This window comes from Nannobrachium achirus, assembly GCF_963921795.1.
Source record: "Nannobrachium achirus genome assembly, chromosome: 4".
NCBI lineage: Eukaryota > Metazoa > Chordata > Actinopteri > Myctophiformes > Myctophidae > Nannobrachium > Nannobrachium achirus.
The window spans coordinates 33662230-33676197 of NC_137813.1; the positions used below are offsets into that span (position 1 = coordinate 33662230).

General features: G+C 43.5%; 1 protein-coding gene across 7 annotated transcripts in view; it reads right to left on the reverse strand.

Moving 5' to 3' along the window:
- The window catches only part of ep300b (EP300 lysine acetyltransferase b), a 48811-nt gene extending 34911 nt beyond the window's left edge, over nucleotides 1–13900 (reverse strand). For all 7 annotated transcript variants that reach the window (XM_080722911.1, XM_080722910.1, XM_080722907.1 and 4 more), the window contains exons 1-5: nucleotides 11860–13900; nucleotides 8322–8932; nucleotides 3284–3463; nucleotides 1445–1775; nucleotides 918–1031 (exon numbers count right to left, since the gene is read on the reverse strand). In XM_080722911.1, coding sequence (XP_080579037.1) covers nucleotides 918–1031; nucleotides 1445–1775; nucleotides 3284–3463; nucleotides 8322–8932; nucleotides 11860–11953 — 1330 coding nt within the window. In that variant the 5' untranslated portion in view covers nucleotides 11954–13900. The remainder of the gene's footprint in view (nucleotides 1–917; nucleotides 1032–1444; nucleotides 1776–3283; nucleotides 3464–8321; nucleotides 8933–11859) is intronic.
- Nucleotides 13901–13968: the final 68 nt, after the last annotated feature.

The following is a 13968-nucleotide window of genomic DNA, read 5'->3' on the forward strand; positions in this document are numbered from 1 at the left end:
ATCACCCCGCTGTGCAGTTACTTAGAAATAATAAACAGCGCCTTACTGACTTCCATTGTGCAGTGAAACAGCACTCAAAATCCCTCTTTTAACACATGAATACAAACAAAGCTGATTGTGACAATATGAAACATCACAAAAACCCAGTACGCTGTTTGTCTTTCATAAAAATATCAACTCAGCGGATCCGCGGATGCAGATCTTCGTGGTAGAGAGTTTAAAATTGTCTTTAAAAAAAGGACTTGGTTTTGTGATGTTAGTCCTTCGTTTGCATTTGTTTAGGTGCTGAAAGAGTGATTTTGAGAGCGGTTACATCATACAATGGAAGTCAATGAGACGCAAATTTTGTATTATTCATTTCTATTCAAATGTTCAATGGAGCAATATATGTCGCCAATTGGACTAGTTACATCATGACATGGTAACTACACAACCCAAACCTCTGGCAAAGTGTCCCATTGCTTAGTTTAAAGGCAAAGTATGTAACTTTGACATGTTTAAGTAACAAAACAATAAATACATTTTGGACCCATCATTTCAGTCAATACCAGCAGTTATCGGCCACTGGAATAGTGTGGTGGCGTTTACCTGTAGAAACACACTGTGTTTGTATTGTTTGTATAGCCCCAAAACTCCCCGTCTACCAAAACAAACAGTAAAATCACCAAATGAAAGCATGAGGGCAGTGTGTTTCTGCAGGTAAAAACACACTACACAACTCCAGTGGCTGATATCTGCTGGTATAGACACGATGGAAACAATGGGTGTAAAAGATGTACTGTAAAAATGACAAGTATCTGTGACATGTTATCAGCCAACTACTTACACAGTGAAAAAGTAATGACTGGATGAGACTCTGAATTCTCATTTCACACATGCGCACACATTTATGCACAAGGCCAGTGTAAAACACTCACACTGCTGGTTCCGCTTGTCTCCAGCATTTTTCAGTGGCAGACAGACAGGACAGTCGTGCCGCGTGCAGTTCTTCCAGTGAGAGATAATCTGTCTGGACGAGGCACAGTGCGCCACTGGAGGAGAGTGTTGGAGAACACAGAGTAGAAGAGAAGAGAAGAGGCAGGTGCAGGAGTAGGATAAACAACATGAGAGAACACGTTAGAAAGACAAAGTAATATTAAGTGTTGTTCTGTACAATGAGGCTGTGTCCCAGTGGATTTTAATGAAAGGAGGGATTGAACAACCATAGTAATAGTAAAAAAAGAAAAACATTTAGCCACAGGGAGGACATGTCACTTTGGTTCGACTACAGTCGAGGATTCTATCCAAGAGGGATTAAAAACAAAGCACCAACTACAAGCAAAGAAAAAAACACATCTAGGGTTGTTCTGCAGAAACGAACTCTTAACCACAGCCTGGTGTTTATGTCACAAACCACAGACACGGGCATAAAACGAGCGACTGGTATAATTGGACAGACTCTTACCCTGGCATGACTTGCCAGCCTGGCAGTGTGTCATGTGGTTCAGGACGTTCTTCATGGTGCGACAGTGGGGCAGGTTGCACTGTCGCACCTCCCCGTTGGCCTGCTCGCGCCGCTGGCACTTGTGCGCGTGGAGCAGGAGAACCAGCTGCTGCTGAATCAGCTTACGCTTCTCGGGGTCGGCCGTAGGGGGCGCTGCGCCGGGACCTGCCCCCACGCCCACTCCCACGGCACCCAGACCGACCGGGGGCCCTCCCACACCCACTGCTGCTGCCCCTGCCCCGCCCACTGGCACGCCGCCTACAGTGGAGGGCTGCTGTTGCTGCTGGGAGGCCTGGGGGAGGAGAGAGAGAGAGAAAGACAGACACGGATAGGGGAAATGTGTTAACCCATTTAGCAAGCTTGTAGATCTGCATCGTGAACATTAGAATTTTGACCCGATTCTCTAAGTGTCTTCTAAATCCTTCTAAGGTTTTTTGAAAAACACATGTTTCTACGTCAGTGGTTATCAAACTCTTTCATGTCAACGTCCCCCAAAATTATATGTATTTGGTTGCCGACCCCCGCCTCAAAATATTTTGTATCAGGGACCCCCCAGAAGCAAATATTTGAGTTGCAAATGTTCACTTAAAAAAATAGATATTCAAAGATATGCACAAATTTAAATTTTCATGATTTTTCATAGCAGATCTATGAAGCAGATCTACAAGCTTACAGCGCGGCACTCGGTGCCGGGCTGTGAGCTTGCATATCTGCTATTTTTCAATAGTTAAAGCATACACCCACACTACTTACTGTACCTGCATTTATAGTTTATGCTAATGGAACTAAGAATTCTGGACTTAAATTGTAAAGAGAGTCATCACAGCACTGCCTCTTGCCATTTTGCAACAACAAAAATATCCTCACTAGTTTTTTTTTCTTAATTTATTTTTTATTTTTTTACAAGAGACTGCAGGAAACGACAATCTCAACAAATGGAGGATTAACCGGTAATATTTAATTAAGCTCCTCCAGCATCGAGAGCAGAATCAATCCCACATTGATCCAAGTTTTAGTGTGTGAACAATAGAGGTATATGTGGTCAATATGCTCTTCAATGTGCACTCAGAGCAAAATAAGAGCTCAACTATAAAAATTAAATTGAAATGATCACTCTTCACACACACCTACAGCGTTTTTAAGACTCAAAGGGCTCCTTGTAAAACACTTGACCAATGATGCACACTCACTCGTATAAACCTTCTTAATAGCGATGGAGGTCATGATCTACACCAGCTTAGTGTAATGTGACAGAGATGTTTTGGCTTGGCTACAACCACTTAGGATGAACATGACCTTAGGTCCAATTTAAATCTAGTAATGAATGAATGAATGAATGAACTTTATTTATATAGCACATCTTCACAGCACGAATGCACAGAGTGCTTTACAGATACACAATACTCAATAAAAAAGTAAGAGAATCGTCAGCCTTGAGTGGAAAACACCACTTTTAAAACATAACCACTTGAATCCAAGCATCTACAAGCTCACAACGGGATGTGAGCTTGTAGATATTTTCAGCAAAGAGATTTGGTGTGTAGACGGAAATACTAAAGGACCTAGTATAGTCATGGGGTGACCTTCGGTCAACTAACTATATAGGGTTAAATTGGTACTGGTACTTAGAAAATATCTGGCAAATTAAGAAGACAAGTTTTGTGTTGCACTACAGCTAAAGTTAAACATCAAAAATGAAAAAGTCAGGATGGGAACAGCTTCCATGGAAGGAGGGCTCCCATTGTATATAAAAAGATGAAAACCAAATTGTACAGTTGATGCGAGTATTTGTGTACTTACCATGCCCGGCATGCCCTGGCCCGGTGTTGTCTTCTTGTCCATGTTGAACTGGGCAGCCAGGCTGTTGGCCAGGCCTGCCTTGCTCTGGAGCTGTGGGCCCAGCCCTGCCCCAGGTAGCCCCTGGCCACCGGGCTGGCCGTACGGACCACCATAGGGGCCCGCACTGGCCATCATATTCATCTGGGGAGGAGAGAGATGGGTAGGGGGATGGAGAGAGGGAGGAAAGAGAGGACAGTACAGATTGGAATGAAGATACGGAAAAGACACTTGTCCAACTCCTCCCAGCCAGTAGAAGTATGTGTCATGTAGTCACAGATATCACTATCCCCACCCGGCTTACCACCCCTGAACACAGGCCAATTGTGTTCGTATAGACCCTTGACAAAGAAAGCCAGATGCACCTCAGTGAATTCGAAGTTTCGAACCCCCAGACTCTGCAGTGGTGGGCACTGGGCAGCTAATTTACCACTGCACCACATGAAAATGTTTCTGCCTCGAAGCTGTGTGAAAATAACACAGCTCAGTGGGTTTCATGAAGCTGTGAACTACTTCCATTTCACTGAAAACCACAAAGACGCCAAGTAGGGATGGGACGATATGAAAATGCCATATCATGATTATTGTGACAAAGAAATCGCGATTTGCGATATTATCGTGATAATCAAAATCCATTATCCTGGGGCGGAACATTTGCCAAAGAATTGCAGATCTTTAAGCTTACAACGCGTCATGAGCTTGTAGATCAGCTTTTTTTTGGCAAAGACATTTGATAGAGTGAAAAAAATACTGTATCAAGTACGTACAGTATTAAAAGTACCTTTTACCAATTATAGAGGGTTTAAGTGGTACCGGATATGCAGCTCGGCAAATAAAAGGTGAATTGATCCCAGTGCATGACGGAGGGCGATATCACGATAAATCTCCACAATACGATTATCGTGAGTGTTCATCAGGATAAACGATAATATCGCTTATCGTCCCATCCCTAGACGCAAGCATAAAAAAGCATGGCGTTTCAAGTACACAATTTCAGTTCTCAAGTGTATTAGGGAAACAATAGGAAAATAGATTAGTGACTCAGTTCACTGGTGAAGATAGTCAAGAATCTCTTTTTTTGAACACTGATCCACTCAGAGTCCGGGGTGCACCTTAGTGCACTAATACTAATATCTTAGTCTGAGATATTTCTTTTAACAGTACACGTCACCGCCCCACCCAGACCATCCAGGGAAGGAAAACAAATGCACTCATACCGTAAAATTACAACATTTGGCCAGAGCTACACCATGGGCTACAGTTTAGCATAATATCTAAACATGTAATCAAACCATATACACAAAAAAAAGAGAACATTAACAAACTGATGGCACACAATTATAAACAAACGTTCTGGCCCATATTGCCTGTACTGTACATCCCTTTACAGGAATGGTGACTTATCAAACAAACATACTGTATTATACAGCCTCTCTACAACTCTGCCGCTTCAATTCAAAGACAAAGTTCTATGACGATGAGCGAGGGGGGCAGTCTCCGGGTCAACGCTGGCAAGACCAAGGAAATGATGTTGAACTACCGCATGAGCGAGAGGGTACCACCAGTTCTGCTATTTGCCAGACCCATGAAATGGGTAGACCTACATAAGCAAATGTCGGTCCGGGTTTTCTATATAAAGGGTATATATGATGATGACATGATGATGACATGCCTACAAAAGGCATGATGTCATAAATGATGATGACAGACAGGGGGTTGGCAGAACCGGGGTCTGGCACAACCAGGTTGACCTGGTCTAGTTTTTAATAAACCTGCCACAAAAAGTTCGGAAATCTAACTTTGGTCGATTATATCTCCCCTTTAATAAACCAAAATGGTATTGTGTTTTATATCATTTTCATTGTTGATTTGTCACCTTTACAACGAGGTACAGCTTGTAAGCATCGGGCATTCGAGGCATGAGCTACACAGCCAAACGTGTGGGTAGCGCCGACCCAAAATTTGCCAACATTCGGTCCATTATATCCCCCCTTTAATTATGCCAAATGGTATTGTGTTTGATATCATTGTTATTGTTGATTCGTCACCTTTACAACGAGGTACAGCTTGTAAGGATCTGGCATTCGTGGAATGAGCAACACAGCCAAACGTGTGGGTAGGGCCCCATCCAAAAATGGCCAAAATGGCCTGGCAGGCCTGCAATACTGTTCTTTTGGTGTTCACCTTTGTTACTTGGGGCATTGAATGATTGCACTCTCTCAAAGTAATAAGGAAAAGAAAAAAACAACACATATTGGCCATTTTTACACTTTGTTAATGTTAAGCTCAGTGTCAGGGAAGCCCAAAAAAAGAGTAAATGCCAGCAGAACAGTATTGCAAGCCATTTTGGCAAAATTCTGGTCGGCGCTACCCACACGTTTGGCTGTATAGCTCATGCCTCGAATGCCCGATGCTTACAAGCTTCGTTGTAAAGGTGACAAATCAATGCTATAAATGATATAAAACACAATACCATTTGAGTTTATTAAAGGGGAGATATAATCGACCAAAGTTAGATTTCCGAACTTTTTGTGGCAAGTTTAGTTAAAGCATTAAATAATGCGTAATAATGTGTTGCCATTGCCAATCTAAATGGGTTAGAACATTCATGGGGGGCCCACAGTGAATCCTTGTACCCAGGGCCCAGAATTTGGTGCGACACCCCTGTGGACAACAACGAGTTCCTGGGAGTGCACCTGAAAGGATTACTGGACAGTCTGACAACTCTGATGCGCTCTACAGCAAAGGTTGAAGAAAGACGTTCTTTCTGAGGAGGCTCAGGTCCTTCAGAACGTGTAAAAAGATACTGCAGATGTTTGGTCTGTAATGGCTGGTGTCCTCGTCTTTGCGGTGCCTGCTAGGGGCGATCACATGGGGTCAGGGATCAATCAATCTGCTCAGGCTGGTTAGTAAGGGCTATGAGGTGGCAAAGGTGTATACAGCAAGGAAGCTGCATGCTGATTTACGATGGCGAGGCCCACAATGGCCGCTCTAATCGGTCAACAAGAGTCATTTCTGATAGCCACGAACAACACCAGCATAATACCTTAAGGACAGTCTGGAGGATATAGTACAATATCACAGTGTATAATCAGCAGTGACACTGTAGGGTACAGTTAGTGATTTCTGTGATGTTGGAACGCATTTTAATTGCATATATTTTTGCATGTGTGTATTTTGTATTTGCCTTAGCATAGATTCTGCAATTTGTAATATTTATTATTTACTCTTCCTATGACTGCATGCATCTCACAGTACTTTTCTCACTGTATCTTGCCTGTATCTGCATTTCTCTCACAGGATCAATAAAGGTGGTCTATCTATTAATTTATCTATAATTGCTATAAAACCTTAGCATATCGTGCAACATTCTTTATCATGTAATTTGACCAAACAACCTAATTTAGCATAGCTACTGGGCCTTAATCTAATGCTATTCCATCCACTAACCAGTCGTAGAGGCGAAAGAAATACGATTTCTAGCACACGGCAGCTATGAACCGGGGGGTGAGATTTAGCGGCCATTCGCCTTTTTACGGCAGCCCATTATAGACAAAACTCTGAGTCTGAGGAGACATCTCCTTTATTATGAAAGGCCGATGTAAAAAAAACAAAAGACAAATTGTCGAGTGATACAAAAAAGGATTTAGGGTAGTGGCCTAGTGGTCCAGGCGCATACCACATAGGCTCTGATGCCTGACAGCGCGTCGCTGTCTATCCATCAATAAAGGCATAAAAGTCCCAAAACAAATCTTAAAGGCAGAATTCATCGCGAAAATAACATTATGCAAATGTTATATTCCTTAATATTTGAATCCAGGCCCGGACCACTGGCCTGGGCCTGGCAGTCCAGGCTCCTACAGTAAATAGCCTGACGGTGCATCTAGGGTTCGAGTTCAGTTTGCGACAATCTTTACCGGTCTCTCCCCATGACCCCATCTCTCTCTCCCTGTATGTATGTACGTACGTATGTATGTATGCATGTATGTTTTTTTTCACTTTTCTTTTTATCCATTCATGAGTTGTCCTGACTGAATTGCAGTTTGTTTGTTTGTTTACTCGCGATTCCGTGCCTTCTGGATGAGGGACAATGAGGCCTTGGCAGCATCCAGTCTTTCTTGTGGAAGTAAATGATGAACTACAACGATGAATGTTGTGTCCGGCCATCGTGGCCTCCATTGCTCCTTCTTGGAAACACGCTATTGGTTTGGTTTTCAGGAGTACGCTGCTCCGATAGGTTAGCCAAGTCGGTCCAGAGAAATACTTGCCACAGACCATCTAAATGTACTGCAATTTCCCATCGCTAGAAAAGTTTCCATTCAGGTCTCTCCACTAGAACTGACGTTCAAATGTAATGAAAGGACACAGAGACTAATGAGCCAATTCAGGTATGTTACCACAGATGTAGGCTCCACCACTTAAATATTTCCTGTGACAGCCATTTCAAGCACTACCAACACGTGATGCTTCTGCTCAATTCTGGAGGATTCCTAACCAGCATATTGCAATTTTAAATCATTTAATTGCAGACCCTCTGCTTAAGTGTCTCAGGATATTATAAATAATATAAAACAATCAGGTAGAGTATTACACAATGAGGTTAATGCTGCAGAAGACGAGGTCGCTGGTGGGAGTCCCCAAATAATCATAGTAGGCAGCAACCTACTGGGATCCACCAGCCTAAAGCACTGGTCTACACCAGTGTAACTGAATCTGAAAACTTGGGTCTACAGCTTACCTTGTGCCTCACCCAGGACAACAAACATGAAAACATCAGACCAAAACCTAAATCACACTGTAACAACTCCTTTGTGAGGACTACGTACAGGTATGTGTGTAGCAAAAAATAAATCATATAAAAACAACAACTGATTGAAACTGCAACATCAAATGATTTGAAAATGGCAATAATCACCATTGCTATTCGTTTTTTTTTCTTTTTCATAATAAACAATACAGCCAGAGTGCATGGTCTTTCTGCATTGTGCATTTTCGGCCTTACCTTGTTCAGTGCTCCCGGCTGCTGTGGCCTCATCCCGGCTTGTCCCCCAGGTCCCATCTGCTGTCCCCCTTGCTGCTGCTGTAATGTCTCTGCCAACAGATTACTATTGCTACCCATACCCGTGTTGCCAGGGTAACCCATCCTGGGTGAGCCGTTCATCACCTGCCCTCCCATCAGACCTTGCTGCTGTCCATTGTTGGCCTTCTGGGCACTCATCATCGCAGCCGCCCGGTTCATCCCAGCCACCCCACCAACCATTCCCCCTTGCTGCATCAGTCCAGCCTGCTGCTGTCCCTGGGGTCCCATGCCTTGGGGCCCACCGGGGGAGGAGTTCATGCCACCCATCATGCCCATCGGTGCCCCTGGTCCTGTGCTGTTTTGGTTGGGCAACCCCTGTTGAGGCGGTGGTCCAGCGCGGAGGAGCTCGGAGAGCTGTTTGTGTTTGGCAGCCGCGTCCTGGCCTCCCACGCCCATCGGTCCCATCCCTCCTCCAACTCCCCCCAGGCTGGTATGGAGTTGGCTGAGGTCCCCTCCATTGACCAGCCCCAGCTCAGATGAGTTGATGAGCTCATCGGGAAGGTCGTGCTCCAAATCAAAGAGTGAACCAAAATCTGTGAGAAAAAGAGAGACATTCATGTAATTTATTTGGAGAAGCTATCTCTCAAGAAGCAACAGCTTAGGAAACTAATCATTTGAAATTCATAACTTATGTTGAAAGGCTAAATAATTCTTAACTTTAAAATAACCACTGTCATCCAATGAGAAAAATGTCAGCGCAGCACTGACATTAACTTGATAATCTCTCTGGACTCGCTCATAGCGCTGCGCAAAAGAAAATCTCCTGTCCTTCTGGAGCTTTGAGACAGGCGGCCAGTGCAGCAGCAGCTGCCTCCCAGAGTCTAGACTCCTCTCCTGGGCATCAGCTTGTGGTTTGATGGGGTGCCAAACATGGAGAGTGCATGCAGTGGGGTCAGGGTGAGAAGCCACAGAGGTGTAAATACTGACTGGGCAGGTGTGCACACACCGTCTACAGTAATATGCTATGCTGCCACAGCACAGTGAGGCGAAAGCCCAGTAGCAAGGTAAGTGAAGTTGATGGAGTTAGGCTATTTATTTTTTTATTAAATGAGAAACCTCCAGCACACCCTCACTCAAATCTTGTCTTTATTTCACTTGTTTAAACTTTGTCTTTCAGATATGGTATCGGTAACTTTATTTCCTCTCTGTGATCAATTGAATAAATCGAATCTAATAACAGCAGTTTTTTCCCCCCACACATTCTGACAATTTCCTGATATTTTTCCATGCACCATGTCTGACTGCATTTGACTGTTGCCATTTGTCAAGAGCTTTCCCATGTCAGAAAAAAACACCAGCTCAAACTATGGATCTTTCTACCACAAAGCTGTCAGAATTAAGTCATGCTGGTGGAGAGATCATACATATAATTTTAGAAGTGTGTGCAGGTCCAGGTGGATAAACTGCTCTCTGCCTGCTGCCAGCCAAATCGGGACTCGAACCAGCGACACGCTGTCAGGCTACACTGAGCCTATGTGGTAAGCGCCTGGACTGGTAGGCCAGCTGCGTCCCAAAGCTTCATCTTTTGACATTTGGTATTCCTACACCTCGAAGGTTAAACACTACTGAAAATAAGGCAAGTGGCCATTTATGGTGCTATATTGTAGGAGGTATATATGTAGTGGTGACTGACAATGCCTGAGGCTGGCTGCATTGCCCTCAAACATGCACACTTGCCATGTCTTGGTGATGGCAGCACAGAGTGCAGAGACTGCATACATCTCAACACCTATCAACAACCTTATTTTGGAAGTAACCATCACACCGGGAGTCACAGTAGCTCAGCTAACCATGTCAAGCACATACAAGACCCCAACAGATACTGTATATGCTTATGTGTATTTTCTGACATAGTACTTCTCAGATCAAATGTGATTAAATAAATAATTCACAAAAGCAAAACTCGCTCGACTTAAGTAGGCTCGTGTCAATCAGTATGTGTCAATGCAATGGTATACAACAAGCCTAGAGTCATCAAATGTCTTAGTAAGGACCACCTTGAGTCTGATAACAGTCAGCTTAGCAAAATGCAAGGCATTGGCACAGTCCGGATTTGTCAGCAATGCTTACGTGGTTATATAAAGTTAGATGTAAAAAAGAAATACTTGGTGTCATTATGCCATTCAGACAATAGGGGAGTATACAATAAAAGTGGGCTAGTCGGAGAGCGCAGTAAAGTTGATCATCTCCGACCAAACGGTTAAACTATTGGCTTCGTCGTTCACTTTTACTACTTTGCTCGAGGCTGTCGCACGACAGTTTTAAACAGAACACACACGTCGCCACTTTTGTTCCCGTTTAAAATGTGTACTTTTTCTTTTTTATTATTATTTCTTTTTTATAAATCGCACAACAGGCTCGTACGTCAAACTACATTGACAATGAGTCGCGATGTAACGCATTGTGAGCTTGAAGATCTGCCATTTTCAAAATACTTTTATGCATTTGAAAAGCTTGAAATGGGACATTCTGCATAATGAGTACCTTTACTTCTGGTACTTTCAGTAGATTTTGAAACCAATACTATTGTACTTTTACTCAAGTACATTTTGAATTCCGGACTTTTACTTGTAACAGTATTTCTACAGTGCAGTATTGATACTTTTACTCAAGTAAAAACATTTGAGTACTTTTTCCACCACTGGTAGCAACAATTGCATTGGCAGCACGACAACAATGCTTTGCGCAAGTTCTTCATTGATGAAGTGAGGGCCAAACAATAGCTAGCTGTTAGCGTCAATACGCTTACGGACGGGGTAGCGACTACACAAGGTTCATGAATTTAACCCCCTTTTATTCATTTATTTTTACTGAAATTAAAGGCTAGCGTAGAGGCTACTAAACCCCGAATTGTGTCCACCGAAATGTTTACCGCCGAGTTTGCCAACAAGCCACTTCAACTCAGCTGAGCCGGTAGCCACCGAGCTAGCTGCGTCGCGTAATACCATTCTCTGCCTTTAAAGTAGCTAGACGTTGTGTTTAAAAGGGGCTTGTAGGCTACGTGGAAAGACCGTTTTCATATCATTTTAGTATGGCCTGTGTGTCATTCGTTTAGGTTTTCCTCGTTAAAAGCGAATTGGCTCTCTGAACATTAAACTAATCAAGCCAACTTGAGAAAACTGGGGTGACTCGACTCTTCCATTGTTTGGCGGTGGAACAGTAGACACTAGCTAGTTGGGTTAGCCAGGTGCGGCTAGCACACCAAAACAAAACACCTGGAAAAGTTGTCCAAGTCGACAACTGCATGCTTTCTTGAAGCAATACATTTTCTGAGTCAAACCTTTCCATGCATGCATGCGTATCGACAGAAGCTCTATGCAGCAACTAAGCAAGTCCGTGCAAGTAACTTCTACTATAAGGCAACTCCGCATACTGTAATCGTTCCGATCTATGACTATTTACTCACTGGCAATTAATTCGTTTTGTGCTTTGCAAACAATGCATTTAAAAGGGTGTTTACCGTTTCCATCACTGGCTGATACAGAGAGAGCTGGAGAAGACAGCTTGGGCCTCTTGGCTGAAGGCGGGCCGGACTCCAGGACATTATCGGCCATATTTTTGACGAATTAAAAAATTACTGCAGATCCACACAGGGAAAACGTATTCCCCTTGTTTGCGCTTCCTGAACCCTCTTGAAGAAATCGTATGGCTTCTTCCCCCACCGCTTGGGGGACGGTAGGGGAAAGGACAGCAATGTTCAACTCTTTCCTTCAGAGTTCCCACTCTCGGTTGATCCCTCTCCGTAGATATCAATCCCCCTCCCCTGTCCGAGATTGTGTTTCTTCACAGATTTCTCAGTTGAACAGGAGGAGGTGGGAAGGTGGAGTCGGCACAAAAAGACAAGCGAACGGGCTTCCGACAACCTCATGTAGCCTCTTCTGCGACATATAAAATGCCCCAAGACCTGTCCTCCGTGGCTGATTCGCTCTTGTCCGCCATAGTCGGCGGTGAAATCTAATGTTTTAATTCCGAGGCGCTTCGGTTGATGTTCTCAGCCAGGCAATGAAGATGAAAAATGCGATAGAAAAATGCAGGCCAACCGTACCCGGGTGGTAACTTTTGAAGGGGCTTTCTCTCATGCAACAGTTTAAAGAACCCTGATAGAGTTCAGACTATAACCGACTTGATCTGAATTCTCACTGCAATCACCCATATCACCAAAACAAGCCGGTCAGTTCGGTGTTGTGATCTATCCCAGTGGATGACAGTGGTTTAAAATGCAATTAAAGCATGATGGATGGTAGTCAATCTCAAGTGCACTACCGAGAAAGCAACTTGCATTGGCTTTTGAACTGAATAAATAGCATATAATACAGTTCTGAGAGATGAACACGAGTTTCACTTGCATGAACTCGTTCAAAAATAACTACAGCAAATTCCAATTTACGTGCATCTCAAGTTTCTTTTTGCATGTGCATATCGACTACAAATGTACACTTTGTGTATGCGTCTATCCATGCAAGGCACTAAGTCAAAAATAACGGACTCATATTGCACATTTGGTTGCACCCCTTTGCGTGAGTATGCCTATTGCAGCCAGCGGGGTTCGAAATGGATGCAAAAATCATTAAAAATCTTGTCCAAAATCACAGCTTGTCTGCCTTTTCGGAATTGTCAATCGATTCTGGTGCAGCTTCCTCTTTGTCGGAATAGTTGTTATGGGATATGAAGAAGCTAATTGCCAATCAGTGGTCAAGTAGAATGATCCAATTAGTTTTATTTTGCAGAGGACGTTCCATGGGGTTACATATCCTTTGCTTCTGAAGATAATTCACGTCCTGGGTTTTCTGCTGACAACACTATAAAGCTTTCCCGAAAACTGGAGAAAAATCAAACGCTTTATAAATATTGCAAAACAATATCTTGTCATTCACTGCGTATACTGATACATCTTGTCATGCAAGCGGAGAAAAAGATCCCATCCAAAAACTGGAGAATACAATGATGGGCGAAAATGTAATAAAACGACGTGGGTCGCCAAGAAATTATTACTATTTTAGAAATGGGAAGCCACGGATGGGCAAGATATTGTTAGCAACACCCCCCAAAATATTTTGGGTTCACAAAATCCTTTCATTGACTCTTTGTGATGGAGAATGCCCCCCTTCGCGTTTCTCCTGGCAATTTTCCCTTCTCTTTAAACCCGTCTTTCGTCTTTCCACCTATCTTTTATGCCCGCTAGTAATTTATTTGTATAATTGTCTGTGCGGGCTTTTTCCTTCCTCCGCGATGGGCACATAATGATTTTTCATGTTCGTATTCTTTCGTAGGTTTTCCTTCGTTATAATATATTGCCCTCTTCCGCCTCTCCTCTCCGTCTCCGCTCCGCAAAAACACCCCCTTCCTTGGATTTTCAAAGAGTATTTCCTTTTTATATCACCGACTCGTTTTCCTGACGTCTTATCTTTTGTTTATGCCTTTTCTTTTCCCTCTCAGTACTCGGACACGATTCCGCCACTCTTCAACCGGCGGTTCCCGGAGTGGCTGTTATCGGTGTTGGAGTCGCTCCTTCTCTCGGTATCTCCTGTTTCTTACGGTCTGTCCGCACAAACAAAATGGCGGCTTGTTG